The sequence below is a fragment of the Carettochelys insculpta genome, chromosome 8, assembly GCF_033958435.1.
Source record: "Carettochelys insculpta isolate YL-2023 chromosome 8, ASM3395843v1, whole genome shotgun sequence".
Lineage (NCBI taxonomy): Eukaryota > Metazoa > Chordata > Testudines > Carettochelyidae > Carettochelys > Carettochelys insculpta.
The window spans coordinates 567,110-588,029 of record NC_134144.1 but is presented as its reverse complement, the minus strand read 5'-3'; the positions used below and the strand labels follow the sequence as shown (position 1 = coordinate 588,029).

The 20,920-nt window shown below is 53.7% G+C and overlaps 1 protein-coding gene across 12 annotated transcripts in view; it reads left to right on the top strand.

Annotated features, from left to right (window-relative positions):
* Window positions 1-20,920, top strand: part of SLX9 (SLX9 ribosome biogenesis factor) — a 91,430-nt gene that overhangs the window by 5,959 nt on the left and 64,551 nt on the right. For all 12 annotated transcript variants that reach the window (XM_075000947.1, XM_075000946.1, XM_075000944.1 and 9 more), the window contains exon 2: window positions 2,921-3,029. In XM_075000947.1, the coding sequence (XP_074857048.1) occupies window positions 2,921-3,029 (109 nt within the window). The remainder of the gene's footprint in view (window positions 1-2,920; window positions 3,030-20,920) is intronic.

The window sequence follows — 20,920 nt, the reverse complement described above, 5'->3', positions numbered from 1 at the left end:
ACGATCAATCAAGGATTGAACAGAGACTGGGAATGGCTGGCCAACTACAAAAGCAGTTTCTCCTCCCTTGGTGTTCCCACTTCCGCATTAGCTGCTGAAAGTGGGCCGCATTCTCCCTGACTGAATTGACCTCATCAACTCTGGCCTTCTCCTTGATTGGAACTTCCTCCTTTTCATGAGCCTGTGTAATTAGAACCACCTCTGGAATCTCCACTCATGCATCTGTCAAAGTGGGCCTTTGCCCACGAAAGCTTATGCTCCAAAATATCAAAACAAAAAAGCAGTCCAGTAGCACGTTAAAGACTACCAAAATAATTTATTAGGTGATGAGATTTCGTGGGACAGACCCACTTCTTCAGATCATAGCCATACCAGAACAGACTCAATATTTAAGGCACAGAGAACCAAAAATAGTAATAAAGGTTGACAAATCAGAAAAATATTATCAAGGTGAGCAAATCAGAGAGCAGAGGGGCAGGAGCTGGGGGAGAGGAGTCAAGAATTAGATTAAGCCAAGTATACAGAAGAGCCCCTATAATGACCTAAAAAATTCCCGTCCCGGTTCAAACCACGTGTTAATGTGTCAAATTTTAATATAAAAGAGAGTTCAGCAGCCTCTCTTTCCAAAGTGGTGTGCAAATTCCTCTTCAGAAGAATGCAAACTTTCAGGTCATTAGCAGAATGGCCCACTCCATTAAAGTGGTGACTGACTGGTTTGTGGATCAGGAGTGTTTTTATGTCTGTTTTATGCCCATTAATTCTTTGTCTAAGAGTGTTTGAAGTCTGTCCAATATACAAAGCATCTGGGCATTGTTGGCACATGATGGCATGTATGACGTTAGTTGAGGAACATGAGAATGCGCCCCGATTCTGTGAATAACCTGGTTAGATCCAATGATGGTATCTCCAGAATAGATATGTGGACAAAGCTGGCAACGGGCTTTTTTGCAAGGAAGAGTACCATAAGAACATAAGAATGGCCATACTGGGTCAGACCAAAGGTCCATCCAGCCCAGCATCCCATCTGCCGACGGTGGCCAATGCCAGGTGCCCCAGAGAAGGAGAACAGAAGACAATGATCTAGTGATTTATCTCCTGCCATCCATCTCTTGTCCTTGTTCTGAAGGCTAGGGGCACCATACTTTATCCCTGGCTAATAGCCATTTATGGACCTAACCTGCAAAAATTTGTCAAGCTCTTTTTTAAACCCTAATAGAGTCCTGGCCTTCACAGCCTCCTCGGGCAAGGAGTTCCATAGGTTGACTGTGCGCTGTGTGAAGAAAAATTTCCTTTTATTAGTTTTGAACCTACTACCCATCAATTTCATTTGGTGTCCCCTAGTTCTTGTATTATGGGAAAAGGTAAATAATTTTTCTATATTCACTTTCTCCACACCATTCATGATTTTATATACCTCTATCATATCGCCCCTCAATCGCCTCTTTTCCAAACTGAAAAGTCCCAGTCTCTCTAGCCTCTCCCCATATGGGACCCGTTCCAAGCCCCTAATCATCTTAGTCGCCCTTTTCTGAACCTTTTCTAATGCCAATATATCTTTTTTGAGGTGAGGAGACCACATCTGCACGCAGTACTCAAGATGTGGGCGTACCATAGTTTTATATAGGGGAAGTATGATATCTTTTGTCTTATTATCGATCCCTTTTTTAATAATTCCTAACATCCTATTTGCCTTACTAACTGCCGCTGCACACTGCGTGGATGTCTTCAGAGAACTATCCACTATAACTCCAAGATCCCTTTCCTGATCTGTCGTACCAGGACTGGTGTTCTTGCGGTATAGACTGTGGTTGTAGGTGAGAATCCTCATAAGGTTGGGAGGCTGTCTGTAGGAGAGAACAGGCCTGTTCAGGAGCCACAGGACTTCCTGGCAAAGTGAGACACTGCTTGATTTAAATACTGACTAGTTTATAGAATTGAGGCTGTGATATTGTTTTGGTTTTTGTATGCTATTACTTATAAATGCTTAACTATCTTTCTGTAGTTAATAAATTTGATATTTATTTTACCTAGACCAGTGTGGTTTGAGTGAAGTGTATGCAGAACATACTAGCTCAGTTAGTAAACCCTTTGTATGTCCTCTCCACACTGAGGAATGAGCTAACAGGGTAATAAATACTCCTTGTGATTTTGACAAGGGCAAGACAGTATAACTTTGGGGAACTGGCTGTATGCATATGTGATGTAGTGGGGGATGTGTGTGACCCCCTGCTGTCTGTAACCTAAGCTGGCAGGTAACACCTCTGTCCCTGAACAAAGAGCAGGGGCAGCTCAGCTGGGTTTGAATCAAAGGCGGCACTTGGAAGCTGTGGGAAGAGTGGGAAGGCAGCCAGCCTGGGGAGGGGAAGCTGGACTCCAGCTGGAGCACCCCTCGGGGGCCTCCTCTTCCCAGCATGGATTGGAATGACAGTCTCTGCTGGCTGTACTGATACCTCTGCACTGCGCTGGCCCTCTGTCAACTAATAAACTTCCTGTTCTACCGGCTGAGTGAGAGTCACTCCTGCCTGCGGATGGGGGGCAGTGCTTGGGGACCCCTGAACCCCATTACAGCATGCCTGCCTGTGAATGTTTGTGTGAGTTCAGGGTCTCATGGGGTTTGCAGCTTGTCATGTTGTCCCAGTGTGAGAGGCACCACAGGTTGGTGAGCACGAAGGCTCATTGGTACCACAGTTTGAGGTTGCACCATGGGAGCACCCGTCACAGAGACCCAGGCATGTTTGTATTGTAAAACCAATGAGTTGAAAACCACTGTTGGCTGTGTCCTCTGAGGCATGGTACAGCCTACTGTTGTACCATCACCAATGGACTAGTAAATGGTGGATGTTGGCGAGTGGGCCTAAACCATACCATCATTTTACTCATCTCAATATTAAATGGGTGCTTAATTTTGTCTTTGGCTCAGGACTGGGCATTTTTGCCTTCGGATATCTTTGCTGGGCTGAAGATTGATCCCAAAACTCTGGTGAAGAAGCTGGATTTGGACTCCCGAAGCTTTGTCTCAACCCAGACAGGTAAGGGCTACTCTGTAGGGAGTGGGGAGCACCTCTCTTCTGCGAGCAGTGTGTGGGTGCTTGTACTTCATATGGACTTGGCTGGATTTCAGTCCCCTGAGTGGACTCTCAGGACAGGTATGTAGCCGCTGGGGTCTTGTATCAGGCTTGTAGCTGGGCATACAGGGTTAGAACCAATCCCTGTGCATGTGTGTCGAATTGAGTGACCACCAAAAACTAACATGAAGCAGTCAGTTCAGTGGTGTTCTTTTGCACCTCTGAATCCAGGTGAAATCTGATGGTTGCCTGAAGGAAGAGCAGGCGTGCAGTTGTAGGCTATAAGCATGTTCTAAGCTGGGCAGTTGGCTTTGCCTTTAATCTGCGCTATCTTATGTTGTAGAAAAACTCCTGTGAGTAATTGCTCTTACCCCAGTTGCGTTTGGATGTTCCTTCAGCACCTGGTTTTGCAATAGTTCTAAACAGTTAATGCAGGTGGAATGGAATCATCTGCTCAGTTCTAATCCTGATCTCACCATATTGTGTCCCGATAGAGGATTTTAAAGCGGGGCCCCCAAGGAGGTTTGGAGGTGGCAGTTATGATTTTGCATTGCTCTTCATTGAGCCCACCCTGCCCTGCTTTGGAGCCCTCCTAAACCAAACTTTGGGAAGAAAGCTTCTTGTGGGGACAGAGCACTGGGAAAAAGCACTATGAACCCTCATCTCTTCCAGACTCACAAGACAGGGAGACATCTCCTTAAGCTGCTGAGTGGCAGACTAGGTCAAGTCCACCCTTGCACCCCTCAACAGGAAGTGGGTGCAGTGCTCATCTGTTTTGGGGCTGGAGGCTGCAGGTAGACATACACTGTGGTTCTCATAAGGATCTTCTCATCCAGGTTTATTTCATTCCCGATGATGAACAGTGGTAACAAATAGCATACAGTGCCTTTGCTTTCCTTCCTCAGTACAGCCAGCCTGAATCGCTTCACGTCAAACAGGCCACGAACAAAACCTCTTGATAGCTTTGGTGGGTGGTGGATTGTTGCAGCTAGAGTACATGGATTGCCTTGGTGCAGCAGAGTGAAAGAATGGAGAGGTTGGATAGGGACATGGCGCATGAATGCAGTCTTCTGTGTGGAATGTGGAGGCTTTTTTCCATGCTTGCTTGGGAGAGGTGCGGGGGGAGGGACCTGGAGGCGGGGAGGACAGGGACGTTGTACACAGCCCCTGCTCCCCCCACCTTTTTCAATTTGAGTAAAACGCAGGCTGGCAGCCTTAGGCTCACATTGCAGACCACAGCTGCATGCTAGCATCTAGGCCTGGTTTATAAATAGACATGCTCTCTCTGGAGCACTGCTGATGCAGATGTGTGGTGCCTGGCAATCTTTAACTGTCTCCTGAGATTCTGGAGGCAGCTTTCTGCCAGACAGGAATTTATTCACCCCCAACTCTCCCCCTACTTTCTGTTATGTCTCCTTTTGATTGATGCCTCCAGGGTGGAAGGTTGTGGCTCTGACTGGAGACCATGGAGCGGAAAGGAGGTGCTTCGCCTTTCCTTCCTCCAGCTGCTGTGCCCCTTTCTCTTGGGTTGGCTCACTATGGAAATCAGTTTGTGTTTTTTGTGAGCAGTGCGTGGGTCTTGCCTGCATCAGCTGCTCACCCCAAAGAAAGAAGAGAAGGGTCAGGCAGTATTAGAGGTATGTGCTTTGTCCTCAGGGATCAGCTTCCCCCCAAGGGGAGTTTAGCCTGATTGTTCCTGTGGCCTTTGCTTTGTGAGCAGGATTCTGCTACAAACAGTGTTAATTTTAAGGCTCAGTAGAAAAACACAGAAGTGTTCTCTCCCACCCGCTTTCTCCTCTCTGAGAAGATGGGGTGCATGGACTCTGCTGGTACCCTGCTGCAGGTCCCTGAAGTGCACAGGGGAGGCTGGAGTTTGCTCCCTTTGAAAGCAGCTGTGCTGCATTGGAAGCTGTTGTTTCTTGATGCCCTTGCCCGGGAGCATGCTGGAAGGCTGCTGTATGAATCACAACATGCTGCAGGCAGTGTCTCATGCAGGGCTCTTGTCTGACTCCCAGCTACGTGCTTGCATCTGCACCAGTGCCAGCTGCACAGAAGTGAATGCAGGAGCCAGGCAAAGTCCCCCTGACTGCTTGGGGTGTTTCTGGGGATGGCAGAGGCCTTGCCACCTGCACATGTTCTGAATGGACTCTGTGCTGGGGAAGAGGTGGAGTTGGGCTCTCCTGTCACTCCTGTGCACTCTTGTGGTCAGGTTACGTCTACACTTCCAAACTCCACCACTGCTGCATCTTTAAGCCACGCCTACAGCTCACGGTGGCCGTGTCTACACTAGCCAAAAACTTCGAAATTGCCGTGCAAATTTGAGCATGAGCAGATAGGAATTAGGGGACTTCGAAGTAGCTGGGGTCCTTTCAAAAAGAAGCCCCATCTGGGTAAGCTGCATCAATTTCGAAGTGCCGCGGCCGCCCGCGTGCTAATGAGATGCTGAATATGTATTTCAGTGCTTCATTAGTAAACTTTGAAATGGCCATTTCAAAGTTTTTGGCTAGTGTAGACGTAGGCAGTGGTTGTAGTCATAGCAATGTGGGTGCTCCTGAGCCTGTGGAATGTGAGGAGCCTGCACTCCCGCTGAGGGGGGCAGCACACGCCATGTCTAGCGCTGTGTGTGGTGTGAGCTCCAGGCTGCAGACCTGGGCTCTGAGACTGGCTGCTGCTTCCTGTGTTCGATGAATCCTTGCGGAGTAAGAGTCCAGGCAGAAAACACTTGTCCTGGGGGAGACGCCACTTCTCCTTCTTCTTCGAGTGTCCCCGTGGGTGCTCCACATTAGGTGTCGGGCTCGCCCGGCGCCGCAGATCGGATCTTCCAAGCAGTTTCTGCCGGACCGCACATGCGCCGGTGCACGCCGCTCCCCCGCGCGCTCCCGGCCATGTGCGCGATCCGGTCCCCGCCAGTTCCTCTTAACCGCCGTCGGCTGCAGACGGAATCCAACTAGGCTAAGGCCAAGTAGTGTATTCAACGACTTTATCTGTTTTTTCTTAAAGTTTTTTTCAGGCACTTAGGCTACTATAAGCTAGCCGGTTGTTATTTTGTAAAAAAAAAAAAAAAACAAAAAAAAAAAACAACAATGAACAAGCTAGGAGAGGGACAGCTCAGCCAGTCCCAGTAACAAGCGCCGGAGGCCAGGAGCTAGGGCTATCAGCCCTCCTGCTAAGGCAGGCCATCGGACGGGGAAAACGGCACAAAGAAGGTGCTAAGTACCCACTTAAAAACTCAAAGACTCACCAACAATGTCCTCTTCAGGCTTTAAAAAAAAAAAAAAAAAAAAAAAAAATGCTGCTTCTTGATAAGGCCCTCCAGCCAGAAGTGCCAGAGCGGCCGCAGCAGGAGGGACCCTCCGGGGCCCTTAAAAGGAAAGCTGCCTCCCTCACTCCATCAGCGCAGAAACGGAGGAAAGTATCTCCAGCCCGATCCCTGCCGGCAGCAACAGCGAGCGGGACGGGAGGAGCAAGCAGCCCCCAGCCGCAGCAACAGCTGATCGGCGGCGGCACGGAGAGCCGCGTGGAAACGGCTCAGCCTCCAATACTCAGCCAGCCGCCCCGCACCGCAGGCAGGGCGGCGGCTAAGCAAACGCCGGTACCGGCGGCACCGCAGGCAGCGGCACCGACCCCCGGGGAACCGGCGGTGCAGAGCGCGCAGGCACGCAGCCTGCCAGCACCGGAGGACACCGCACATGCAGCATCGCCCTCGAGTGTGCCGAGCTCGGTGCGGACGGGGCCGGAATCCCCTGTATGCTCCCCAGCCCGATCCCTGCCGGCAGCAACAGCGAGCGGGACGGGAGGAGCGAGCAGCCCCCAGCCGCAGCAACAGCTGATCGGCGGCGGCACGGAGAGCCACGTGGAAGCGGCTCAGCCTCCGATAATCAGCCAGCCACCCTGCACCGCAGGCAGGGCGGCGGCTAAACAAGCGCCGGTACCGGCGGCACCGCGGGCAGCGGCACTGACCCCCGGGGAACCGGCGGTGCAGAGCGCGCAGGCATGTAGCCTGCCGGCACTGGAGGACACCGCACATGCGGCACCGCCCTTGAGCGTGCCGAGCTCGGTGCGGACGCCGGAATGCCCTGTATGCTCCCCAGCCCGATCCCTGCCGGCAGCAACAGCGAGCGGGACGGGAGGAGCGAGCAGCCCCCAGCCGCAGCAACAGCTGATCGGCGGTGGCACGGAGAGCCACGTGCAAGCGGCTCACCCTTCGATAATCAGCCAGCCGCCCTGCACCGCAGGCAGGGCGGCGGCTAAACAAGCGCCGGTACCACCTACCCCCGGAAAACCGGCGGTGCAGAGCGCGCAGGCACGCAGCCTGCCGGCACCGAAGGACACCGCACGTGCGGCACCGACTTCGAGTGTGCCGAGCTCGGTGCGGACGGGGCCGGGATCCCCTGTATGTCAGGGGCGGAGTTACCTCCTCAAGGGAGGGGGAAGACTGCACACAAGAGGAGGCATTGCAGCCCCTCTCCGCACAGGGCTGTGGAGTTGCTTTCTCACAGCCCTCCGCTATGTTGCAGACTCCAACTAGAAGGCAGGGGTCCCCCCCCCTTGGCCTACCCGGAGCCCCCTTCTCCATTTCTGCAACCAGCCTCACCCTGGCTGGGACCACCTCCACCCTTCCTGGGATTTGAACCGCTGGACTATTAGGCAAAGTCGCTCTCTCCGGGGTCTCGACGGTCTCCCTCCCCCAGACGCAAAGGGTATGCACCAAGGGAGTGGTCTAGGTCACCTTCCCAAGACCAGTGCTTATACTGCCATGGTTGCCCCTACCACACAGGGCATAGACACCATCGGCAATCTACTAGGGAAAGATCCCTACGAACGATCTCGTACCCCCGAGGGCAATTGCGACCGGGGACAGAGACTTAAGCATCTCAGGGGGGACTGGTTATGGAACCCCGAGATTTTCCTCGCACACCTCTAGCGAGAGGGTGTACCATCATCAGCAGGAACTGGAAGGGTCCAGAGAGACGTACCCCAGCGGTTCCTCGCTTTCCTCCCCGGATGAGGCTACGGCCCCGGGGGGCGTCCATCCTCCGGACGATCTCAAACAGTTCCAAGAGCTGTTTTACGAGGGTGGCCTTCACGCAAGGCTTCCAGACAGCAAAGGTGCAAGAGCAACACCATAAGCTCCTCAAAAATCTGAGACCTCCGGCCTCCTCCAAAATAGCAATACCGCTGATGACGCAATCTTGGAGTCTGCCACTATGATATGGCAGACTCCTGCGACTATTCCGCCTGTCCACAAAAGAGCGGAAAAAAAAAAAAAAAAAAAATACTTCGTGCCCACAAAGGGCATGGAGTTCCTGTTCAGCCACCCACAACCAAATTCTTTGGTGGTGGAGTCGTCGCAACGTGGGGGAATAGACAAACATGCCAAAAAGCTAGAGCTGTTGGGCAGAAAGGTCTACTCCTCCTCCACGCTACTGTTGCCAATGGCAAATTACGCAGCGCATCTAGCGAACCATAATTTCGACAACCACATTAGGTTGACCTCCCTCATGGACTCGCTTCCAGAGGGCACGAAACCAGTGCTCAAGGCCATCATCCGACCATTTTATAACCAGTGGCAAAGGATCACCACAGACAAATGGGTGCTGGAGATCATAGCCACGGGGTACGCCATCCCATCCCAGTTGCTCCCACCGCCATGACCTCCACCCGGGGCCCCACCTCCAGGAGACCTCCCATGTAGCGAGGCTCAAGCAGGAGGTAGACCATCTCATGCTTGTAGGGGCAGTGGAAAGAGTGCCGGAGCAACTGCAAGGGAGAGGGTTCTACTCGAGGTACTTCCTCACGGGGAGGCCCATCTTAGATTTTCGAGGCCTCACCGGTACCTGCGCAAGCAACGTTTTCGAATGATCACAAACGCCTCCATCCTTACGGCACTAGACGATGGAGACTGGTTCGCAGCCCTCGACTTACAAGGTCCTACCGTTTGGGCTCTCCTCAGCCCCCAGAGTCTTCACCAAGACCTTGGCAGTGGTGTCAGCCTACCTGCACAGACAGGGGGTATTTATATTCCAGTATCTGAATGACTGCCTACTCAAAGGGGCCTCGAAGGAGGAGGTACTACGCATAATATGTGTCACAGCAGGCACGTTCTCTTCGCTCGGCCTGCTTATCAATCTGACAAAATCAAAGACAGACCCCACACAGGACATAGAGTTCGTAGGGGCACGCATAAATTCTATTACAGCGAGGGCGTATCTACCAGAGACTCGCTTTCGGGCCATCGGCTCCCTCGCGCAAGGCTTCACCTTCAGCCCTATGGTGCCGGTTCTGACGTGCTTACAGCCGCTGGGCCACATGGCAGCAGCGACGTTTCGTAGAACAGAACGCCAGGTTACACATGCGCAGCATGCAGCATTGGGTGGCGAGCGTATACAAACCGGCAGCACACACTGTTCACAGGATGGCGTCGCCCACAACGGAGGTGCGCAAATCCCTGCAATGGTGGGTAAACCCCTAGAACCTGCTAACAAGGGTACCCTTCCACCAACCACACGTATTGGTTTTTCTTACTACAGATGCCCCCCTCATAGGGTGGGGAGCACACATGGGCGAAGAGGTGACGCAAGGGCTGTGGTCCTCTATGGAGCAGTCACTGCACACAAATATACTGGAGCTCAAAGCAGTGTTCAACGCCTGCAGACACTTTCGAGACCAACTGAAAGGCAAGGTAGTCGGGATCAGTACAGACGATACCTCCACCATGTTTTATATAAATCGGCAAGGAGGAGCTCGGTCCCGTGCCTTATGTGTAGAAGCAGTCCGGTTGTGGAACTGCTGCATCGCCAACAATGTAACCTTGAAAGCCTCGTACTTACCAGGCGCTCGCAATGTGAAGGCAGACCAGCTGAGCAGGCGTTTCGCACTCACGCACGAGTGGCAGATCCGTCCCGATCTGCTGCAACCGATTTTTCCACGCATGGGGTTTTTCCCCAGATAGACCCTGTTTGCTACTCAGCACAACAAGAAGTGCCCACGATTCTGCTCCAGGGCAGGACTGGGACGGGGGTCCCTGAGGGATGCCTTCGCGATCTCATGGAGGGGCCCCCTGCTTTACGCTTTCCCTCCCACAGTGCTCATCCACAAAGTGTTGCAGAAAGCCAGGAGGGAAGGAACCTGAATGATCCCGATAGTCCCAACGTGGGATCTACAGCAATGGTTCCCCCTATTCCTGCGCATGTCGGACCGGCCACCGATGTCCCCTCCGGTGGCACGGGATCTGCTCACGCAAGCCCGGGGGTCCATAGTGCATCCGCACCCCCAAAGCCTGCGACTACAAACGTGGTTAATCCATGGCTCAGCTCCCTAGAGAGCACATGTACGGAGGAAGTGCAGCAAGTCCTAGAAAGTAGCAGGAGGACTTCCACCAGGAAGACCTTCAAGCAGAAATGGACTCGCTTTACGGCATGGTGTTCTACCAAACAGCTAGCCCCCTTTCGGTGCCTATGGCTGTGATATTAGAGTATTTACTGGACCTCAAGAGAGGAGGACTCTCGCTATCCTCGTTTCAGGTCCACCTGGCCGCCATTTTGGCATTCAGACACGAAGAGGAAGGGCACACGGTGTTCGCCCATCCCATGGTTACCAGGTTCTTCAAAGGGCTGGTAAGCCTATACCCCCCTCAGAAACCGCTTCCACCTCTGTGGAACTTGGACCTGGTGCTTAATGCGAAAAGGGGACCACCGTTTGAGCCTTTGGCCACGGTTTCCCTCCGCCTCCTTATGACGAAGACGACCTTTCTTCTCGCAATCACGTCAGCTCGCAGGGTGAGCGAGCTTGAGGCAGTTATGGCAACGCCGCCCTGCGCTGTTTTTCCAAGGAGGCGGTAACCATACGGCTGCATCCAGCCTTTGTTCCTAAAGTTTCTTTCTGAGTTTCATACTAACGAACCTATTGTTTACCCTTGTTTATCCAAAGCCTCATAACTCTAACAAAGAGGCGCGCCTACACCTCCTGGACGTGAGCAGGCGCTAGCTTTCTATATGGACAGGACCAAGTCCTTCCGGAGAACGGATAGGCTCCTAGTCTCTATCGCTCCCAAATCAAAAGGAGAATGTCTCTCTTCGCAGAGAATCTCTAAGCACATCGTATCTTGCATAAAAATGTGCTACAAACTCAAAAAGACTCCTTTACTGGCCACGCCCAGGGCTCATTCCACTAGGGCGGTGGCAGTATCAACAGCCTTTTTTTTTTTTTTTTTTCAAGGGCGTTGCGCTAAAAGACATTTGCAGAGTGGCGACCTGGTCATCCTGTGACACCTTCGCCAAACATTACGCCCTTCACAGGGTATTCCAAGAGGATACCCGTCTCTCGGCAGCGGTCCTCTCGGGGACAAGCTGCACATAATCCGATTACCCACCTCCTATCTTGGGTTACTGCTGGGTAGTCACCTAATGTGGAGCACCCACGGGGACACTCGAAGAAGAAAGAAAGGTTACTCACCGTAGTAACGGTGGTTCTTCGAGATGTGTCCCCGTGGGTGCTCCACTACCCGCCCATCCTCCCCGCTCCGGATCTCTGTTTAGTGTTTTGCAGGAGCATCCGAGGCGGTTGGTCAAGGAACTGGCGGGGACCGGATCGCGCACATGGCCGGGAGCGCGCGGGGGAGCGGCGTGCACCGGCGCATGCGCAGTCCGGCAGAAACTGCTTGGAAGATCCGATCTGCGGCGCCGGGCGAGCCCGACACCTAATGTGGAGCACCCACGGGGACACATCTCGAAGAACCACCGTTACTACGGTGAGTAACCTTTCTTTATCCGTCCTCAGAAAGCCCCAAACTAGTAAAACCAAACCCCAGGGACTTAATTCTCACCACTGCCCAGACCTCACTGAATATTTGCCCAGTGCTAGCTCTCCTGCTGGAGGGGAGGAGGCGGCTGTCAGCACCAAGCTAAAATCTAATGACTCTCCCAGGCACCCTGGGAGCTAGAAGGGGGCTTCACGGGAGCACACTAGACCTTTCTCTGTATGACAGGTTGAGGTCAGGCAGCCAACATCGACCAGACTACAACCCTGCTGCTGGCGAGGCCAGTGCTCTCCACTCCATGAGGAACAGGGCTAATGTCGGTGTAGTTAGGGCAACACAGCATCTATATAGGCTCTGTAGGTTACTCATGGGCTGCTGGCTGTCACCCCAGGGCAGATGGGGGGCTCTGCTAGCACCTGGCTGCTATCTGGGCTCCTCCCTCCCAGCCATGCTGCTTCACTGGGGCTCCCAGCTGTCTGTGGGGTGCTGGGGTGTGGAGCTCCCACCAGGAGCCCTGATGGCTGCCATATTTTCTTCAGGGAGACTCCATGCAGCAGGGCTCCTGGTATGGAGCCAATAGCAGGAGTGGAGCAGGGCAGCTATGTTCCAAATGGGGAGCTGAGAACCTTAGGGGAGTAGGGAGCTGAGAGCAGGGGCAAGCAGGGCTCCCAGTGGGGAGCTACATGGGGAGCAGAGAGCACTGGCTTTCAGCTCCCCTATCCCTCACTTCCCCATCCCCCGAATGTCCCTTTTCAGCTGGTGGAAATATTCTGGTTGATGACTAGTATGCCGCCTCTTTCATGATGATGGGTTTTCCTGGCATTCTGGGATACGATGTCCTTCCCTGGTGTGACTGTCTCACTCCTTGCCCTGGTGTGTTTGGCTCAGGGTGGGGGCTGGTGTGCTGCAGTGACACTAGGTCCTTGCAGTGTTGAGCCCGGGAGGGATGAAAACGTGCCCTGTCTGCATGAGGAACAGTTTCACCCGAACTCTTCCAGCTCACCAGACAGAGTTGAGGAGAAGAAAATATGACGACTACGAAGTGGCTCACATTGAAAAGGGAAAGTGTGTGTTCATGTGGAGCTGTGCACACCTACCAGCTGTGTACCCCACACTGCATACTGCACACTGCAAGTGTGTACCCATTCATACTGCAGCTCCCCACTCTCCATGCTTGCCAGGTCCTGGAGCCTGTTCTCAATCATTGGTGCATTGTGAGCTCCATACACTGCTAGACAGCAGCAGCTAGCTGTTTCTACTAGGGTGCTTCTACTAGTTGGGTTAAGCCCTTGAGTCACTCCCCTTTGATGCCTTCCTGCTGGCACGGTTTAGTTCAGACACTGATCTTGTGTAAATCAAATGCCTTACCACAGTCTAACCCAGGAAAGACATGTTCTGCTCTCACAAGAGAGCAGCTCTCAGCTGCTTGAACCCCTGCAGCATGGAAGTCGGCTATTTGTGAGAGACTGCGAAGAGTTTTTTGCTCTGGTATTCCTTATTGCTCACATTTGCTTCCTGAAGCTGACCTGTCTGGTCAGGTGTTGCTCTGACAGCCCATCACCCTGGGACTCCTTTGGCCAAGAGCAGGTGATGAAGCAGCTGGGGAAAGCTATGAACCTCTGGATTGCTCTGAGAACTTCCCCTTCCCTCTGCTGTGCGCCCCCCCCCCCACTGGACATGGGAACAGCCAGGGAATGTGTTGCTGTGAAGGAGCAGAAATGAGAATAGCTCATGAAGCAGCACCTTTCACTTAGATTTCCAGAGGAGCCTTTGCTCCCCTGCCTTTCTGTGCTGGATGGTCCAATGCTACACACAGTTTTGTTCTCATTCTGATGGTCGTGTTGTTTCCTTGAGGACCTTTTGGCTTACCCAGGCTGCTCAGTCAGGCTGATCCCATCTCTGTCATCAGCTATATTTGTGCCTCCTGGTTCCCCCTTTCTGCAGCCTCCTAACATCTTGTCTGAAATGCCCAGTCCGCTCACCCACGCCCCCCACCAAGCGTATTAGGGTGGTGTAATTCTCGCGGAGACCAAGGGCACTCCTTGAGCATGGTGAAGAAGTCTGTTTGTTTGGTGTGGGAGAAACAACCATAGTGCTTGGCTCTAGTGCCCCCCATAATTCTGACGTGGAGATGGCTCTACCAGGGTAGCACAGGAGATAGTCACCTGCTTCTCTGCAGCCAGGTCTGTGCTGAGGGGAGATCGTAAAGGGCACAAGAGTGGGTACTACCTCGCTCTCTGGTATGTGTCATGTCACGCATCTGTTCCCTTTGAGGGGCTTTCCAGTGGCTGCAGCTGGAGCTGTGAGCACCACTCCTTATTCGTCTGCATGTCCCAGGCTGACATCTCCTGGGTTGCCATCTTAGGCAGGGATCTCTGAACTCACACTTGTAGGTTCCTGGTCTACAGAGAGGCCAGATGGTGGTAGTGATTCACATCTTCATTTAACTGGAGTGACTCTCCTGCCTAGGGCTGAAAGTAGAACATATCTGGCCAGCTGGCAAGTGAAGCCCCAGAGACGGTCAGCTGTTTTTCCAGCCAAAATCCACAGGCATACTTTCCCCAGAGAGTCCAAGTTGATGGGGTGGTTCAACCTTGGAAGGTGCACAGGCTGTCGTGGCCCTGCCTTGCCATCCCTGTCCTGTCATATCTCAGATAGGGTAGGTGCTGCTGCAGTGCAGACAACAGGGCCGCACTGTGCTAGGTGGTATGCCCAGACAGAGCAGCAACAGCCCCTGACCCACTGAGTAGATAGTGACAAACACCCTAGCAGGAGAGTTGCTGCTGGCAGGGCTGGGGCAGGGAGTGCAGGCCAGGGGATGGGGCCAGGACCATGCTGTTCCCTAGAGGTGTAGGTGCATGGCTGGCACGCAGCATCTTGTAACTTGGGAGAGGTGTCAAAGGGGCACGTGAGTGGCTGCGTTTCCTTGCCAAGGGGTGTCTGGTGTTGCTGCGGGAGAGTACAGCTGGTAGGTGAGTCGGCCTTTGTTGCAGGAAGGGCAGAGGGCAGAGAGGCTGCAGTGCTCTCTTCACCCCCTGGGGGGAGTTTAGTTTCAAGCCTATGCCCAGTGACAGGGAGGCAGGCGGCTCCATTGAACTCAGCACTGCTCATCTCCTGCTCCCAGGCAGGGCCAGCTCTGGGGCATAGAGGGTGTTTCTCCAGCCTGCAGCACCATGTCCCCCTGCAGGGAGATGGGACTTCTGCCGGTTCCAGCAAGCCTTTCTTTGCATCCACGCTCTGGTGTGTTGCAGAACCAGCCCCCTTGGAGCATGAGCGAGAGAGGGGCTGCTCCTGGCTTCCTGCCTGCCACTGTCCCAGCTGGATTCCCATATGCACACTGTGCTCACTTTCCGTCTCCTGTGCTCAGCTGCTCAGATAATACCATAAGGGGGACCTCAAGGGGGGTGGGCAAGTCAGAGCTTTCTCTCCCTCTGCGGCTCTGACTCCGGTGATTGACACAATGGTGGAGCTCCTTTGAACCCATACCAGCTCTTCCCTGGGGCCGTGATGGTGTAACATCATTGAACTGCTCAATACAACTCACCCTGGCCTTGCTCAGTTCCTGTGGCGCCGGGGAGGATGGGGAATGTTCCACACCCATGCGTCTGGCTCCCCCCTTGCTCTCCACACATTGCCTCACCCTGATAATCTTCCTGCTTCAGGTATGAATCCCATCTAACCCCTTTCTCCTCTGCCTCAGGCAGACTCATCCCACCAGCTCCTGGGGGCCAAGGGATCCTTGGTCCAGGGGACTGGCAGAAATACCCATGTCTTTCTGACTCATCTCTAGGGAGAAACCCAGTGAAGAAGCTGCATTACCCGAGCCTTTGTCCCTGGGAGGTTGCATTGCTACCTGCAGGCAGATGGCTTGGTCTAGCAGCCATGTAATGCCCATTCTCCCAGGGTTCTGTGGTTGGCTTCAGAAGCTTTACAATCTTTGCTCCTATTTCTGTGTCAGTGAACGTACCTTTCCTCCACATCAGCAGGCCCAGTTCTGAACCATTGCTGCTCTTTTTATCCCAGGGTGGGATAGTTTTGAAGCCTGTTTTGATCAGTGTGTGCTTGGCACAGAGCATTGTCGGTTCATCAGGAATCTGCTCCTGTCAGGTTTCTTCAATGTTTGTATTCTGGAAGAGCTAGCACGCCTGCTTGCTGTTGTTTTTGGTCTGTGTTCCTCTCCCCAGTGATGTCCTACTGTGGTGTGCTTGGAACCGGAGAGGGAGGGAAAACCCTTTATTATTCTGTGAGATCTTCAGCAGAGAGGCTGAAACAATCACAAAGTGAGGTCACACCAAACAACCTCACCCAGTACTGGGATGCAGGGTGTGCATGTTTGTGTAAATACAGCCACTTGTGGCATAGCAGGCTTTAATGAGCACTCTAGCCTGGCTGACAAACAGTCCCTGTTCCATGTGGTTCTAAGGTACTAAAAAGTTCCCAGGCTAGTTTCAGCCTTAATGTGACGTTGTTGAGAAGCTTTGAATCATCTCTATTCAGTCTTTTCTCAGCAGGACCCGTACGTTGTATGTGCATTTTTTGATTGGTGGTTTTGGATTCAAATACTTTAAACCCTGTAACTTTAAAATGTCCAGCTTAGCATGCAGCCAGTCCTCAGAAAGGGAAACCTGCTACACAGCTAACTTTAAAGAGCATTTGGGCCAAGATGTTCTAAGGCATTTTCATGCAAATGGGCCATTCAGCCGCCTTGGAGTCTTTTAAAGAGCACCTAAGGCTGTGACTTCGCCAGGGGCAGGGCTGAAATCAGTGTTCTGGAGTGCATGCAGAGCTCTTAATTTCTGAAACACACTGAACATGTACACTCATGCCCTGTCAACATGACAAAGGCCTGTTGCTGAGAACATCCATCAGCACTGTGTATAGCTGGGCCAGTACCAAACGTAGATCAGCTGCAATTGCAGACAAGGACAAATTGCATTCATCACCTGGTTTCTGAAAGCATGGCTGCAAATATCTGGATTTTTCCCAAACTGCACCAATTACAGCCCCAGTCTCCTTGCAATAGACTAAGGGCTTTTTGCTGCAGCCTGACGTGCTGGCCCTTAGGGTAAGTCCAGTCCCTCCTGCTAGCCTGACTTGAGGTGCAGTATGTTACAGATCTACAGAGTGACCTCTGGAGTTGAGACAAACCTCCAGTGGTGGGAGGCTGGCTACAAACTACTGCCCCTGCCATACCCAGCTGTTCCTCTCTATGCTTGCTGAGCCAGATGACTGGCATAAGGCAGGGATCAGAGCAGCTCCCTGTGCACAGGAACTGGCAGGGAGGTGGGGCAGCAAGGGCTGGAGTGTCGTCTCCTTACTGCTTACTGTCTCAGTGATAGTCATTGTCTCAGCTGGGGACCTGCTCCCCCCTAGTCCTCTGAGGGCTGCTACCAGAAAGGGATGCTGAGTGTGTCATGTATCCAAGGCCTCTCCCAGCACCCCTGGATCCAGAGAGGGAGGCACATGAGCTGTGGTGCAACCACAAAGCACCCCGTATGGTGGACCCCTCACCAGAGCCCGCAGGGGGTGAGTCCAGCTCCCTTGGCATTGCCTGAGTGGCAGTGGCACCAGCAGCACTCTACAGACCCTGAGACAAGTTGGGAGTGGGGCTCACCTCCCTGCCTCAGAAGCCATTGCTGAGACTGGAGCCTGGGCGTCTCCTGGGAGTAGAGCCCCCAAGGGCAAGGAAGACTTGGCAGCATGTGTAGGGAGAGGAGGAGGTGAGAAAGGAATGGGGAAGGCAGTGGGAGTGTGTTACATAGGGACGTAACACCTGCTGCGTTAGCTGCTGGGCAGCTACCCTCTGCTTCCGTTATTAGGCACAGGGATGTTCTATGAGAGGGCTGAGGCAGGGAATCACTCTTATTGGAGGTGGCGAGGGGGATGTGCATTTGGCCACACAGAGCTCCTCAGGTCTCTTTTGAGAACGGCGGTAGGCCCAGTAACAGAGATTTCTTCAGCCATGGCCATTGCCATGACAAGCTGCCAGTGGTGACTGGATTGTGGGTGAAGGGGGTGGGGTGTCATGAGACATAGGCCGCATGTTTGAACGGCCCTGAGATAAAGACTATCAAGAGAGACTGTGCATGGAGATGACTGAAGGGAGAGCTGTTCTCCCCACAAGCTAATGAAATGCAGCTCAGGCTGAATTGCGTGACCCTACAGGTCCATGTCTGTGTCCCCTTATGATCCCACCCCTTTGCAGGTGATTTGTGTTCAGTAAAAAGAAGTGTCCTTGTCACTCCTTTCGGTCTCCAGCAGAAAGGTGAAAGTGTCATCGTCCCCCCCGCCACTACCTTCTCATCCTGCTTCATATTGACACCCCTGGCTTTGCTCAATTTTAACTGGATTTAAAATGCCAAATCTGCTTCTTGAAGCAGCATCTCCTGGCTCTTGTCCTCACCTGACCCTTGAGCTCGTGCAAGAGCTGAGACAGTCTAAGTGATTTACTTCTAAGCACAGCGCCTGCCTCCATAGCTGCCTGGAGACTTCAGTGCTGTGCTCAATGACCTGATTGGGCAAGTAGTGCTCTTTCTCATTGGCCTAATCCCACTGCCTGAAGGAGGGTTCTGTGCCCAAGTGTCACTTCACGTCCACATCTCAGTGCACATCTCAACGCAAGCCACCTTAGCGCCAGTCAGATTCTTGCAGTGTCTGATGAGCTGCCCTGGTGGTGGTCTGCTCCCTCTGGACAGAACCATTTAGGAATAGTTCATTGGTTCACAGCACCCTGTCCCTGTCTAGGTATACTGCCAGTGTGAGAGAGAGGGTGACTCCCCTGTCAGAGAGGAGACGACAGAGCAAATCTCCAGCAATGCGTTGCAGTCACTCAGCTGCATCTTCTTGCTGGTAGCACCCCAAAAGGGAGGGGGTTCAATCCATCTCAATGATATTTAACTGTATAAACACAGACATATTGCACAGGTTTAGGGAAGTGGTATTACCTCTGTGTAGGGGGCTAGTGAGACTATGACTGGAAACCTGTCCAGTTCTGGGGTTGGCACTTCTTAAAGGATGCTCTGAAACTGGGAAGAGACTTGTGGTTATGGAAATACATCTTATAAGCTACGTCTACACTGGGATGCTACATCAACATAGCTTATTTTGATGTAGCGAAATCGAAATAAGCTATTTCGACGAATAGCATCCACACATCCTCCAGGGCTGGTGCCGTCGACGTTGGACAGCACTACATCAAAATAGGCACTGCAGGGGAGTGTCTACACACAAAAGCGGCCCAAATTGAAATAAGGGTGCCAGGAACAGCTGCAGACAGGGTCACAGGGCGGACTAGCACTTCCGGGGCAACAGCAAGCCGCTCCCTTAAAGGGCCCCTCCCAGACACATTCAGCCTGCACAGCACGCAGTCTGCAGAGCCACAAGCACGCACACCCCGTGAAGCACCATGGACCCCCAGCAGCAGCAGCAGCAGCCAGAGGCCCACACACCTGCCCCTGGAGGACCAGTGGCTGCCCTGCTCAGTGCCATGAAGGAGGCAGCTGACCATCTTTTATTTGAGGAAGATGAGCTGCCCCCAGGGGATGAGGAAGCAGCCCCAGACCTTGCTGCCCTCCCAGCCGCCCTCCCCCCAGCCGCACAGGCCGCTGGCTGTGGAGATACCCCACGAGCATGGACTGGTGGGAGCGGCTGGTGCTCGGCGAGTGGGACAACGACCACTGGCTCCGGAACTTCCAAATGAGCTGGCAGACATTCCTGGAGCTCTGCCAGTGCCTCACCCCTGCCTTATGGCACCAGGACGCCCCCATGCGACGTGCCCTCACTGTAGAGAAACGGGTCGGCATCGCTGTCTGGAAGCTGGCCACTCCAGACAGCTACCAATCTGTAGGGCAGCAGTTCGGCGTGGGCAAGGCCACCGTCGGGGCTGTCCTCATGGAGGTAAGAGGACCCGGGGGGCGGGCCAGACACACCCTGCACAACCCTCACCGGTGCTCTCTCATGTCCTTCCCCTGCAGGTTGTCCGTACAATCAATGCCCTGCTCCTCCACAGGCTCGTGTGGCTTGGGGACTAAGTTGCTGCCATCGCGGGGTTTGCCAGCCTGGGCTTCCCAAATTGCTTTGGGGCTCTGGATGGGACCCATATCCTCATCCGTGCCCCGGAGCACAGCGGAGGACGCTTCCTGAATAGGAAGGGATACCATTCCGTGGTCCTCCAGGCCTTGGTGGACAGCCGGGGCCGCCTCTTGGACATTTATGTTGGCTGGCCTGGCAGCACCCACGGTGCCCGGGTGTTCAGAAATTCAGGCCTGTGCTGCCGGCTGGAGGCGGGGACCTACATCCCCCAGCGGGAGATCCCTGTTGGGGACACCACCAAGCCCCTCTGCCTCATCGCAGGTGCAGTGTACCCCCTCCGGCCCTGGCTCATGCACTCCTACATGGGCCATGTCACAGCCAGCCAGGAGCGGTTCAACACACGCTTGACCCATGAGCGCCAGGTGGTCGAGCGCACTTTCGGCCACCTCAAAGGGCTCTGGAGGTGTCTCCTCACCCACCTGGATGCAGGCCTCACCAACATCCCCCAGGCTGTGGGCACATGCAGCGCACTCCACAACCTGGTGGAGAGCAAGGGAGAGGCCTTCTTCCAGGGCTGGGCTGTGGAGGCTGGCAGGGCCGACGTCCAGCTACCCGCTGCCCCCAGTCACCAGGTCGACCCTGAGGGGATCTGGGTCCAGGAGGCCCTCCGGGCCCATTTTGACCAGGCTGCGGGGTGAACGCTGGCAGGGCCAGCTGCGGGTGAGTCACCTACTGAACCCCTCCATCCTCTACAACGCTCCCTGCCCCCACGCCCACACCACAGAGAACCCGAGAGCACACCCCCCGCCACACTTCTGTGCAATAAGTGGAATTTTTTTTTTAAACAAAACCATGCAACCTGTATTAATTATTAACAGAAGAAGGGGGGAACTATGTACATGGGGGGGCAGGTACAAAACAGGGGTAGAACGAAAACTGTTTACAAGGATGGGGGGAATATGTCCAAAGAGGAGGGGGCCTTGGGGGGGCAATGTCCTCGGCCACGCACCCCCTATTGTCCTGCGCCTGGTGTCGGGGGGTGCGATCCACGTCTCGGCCGGAGGCC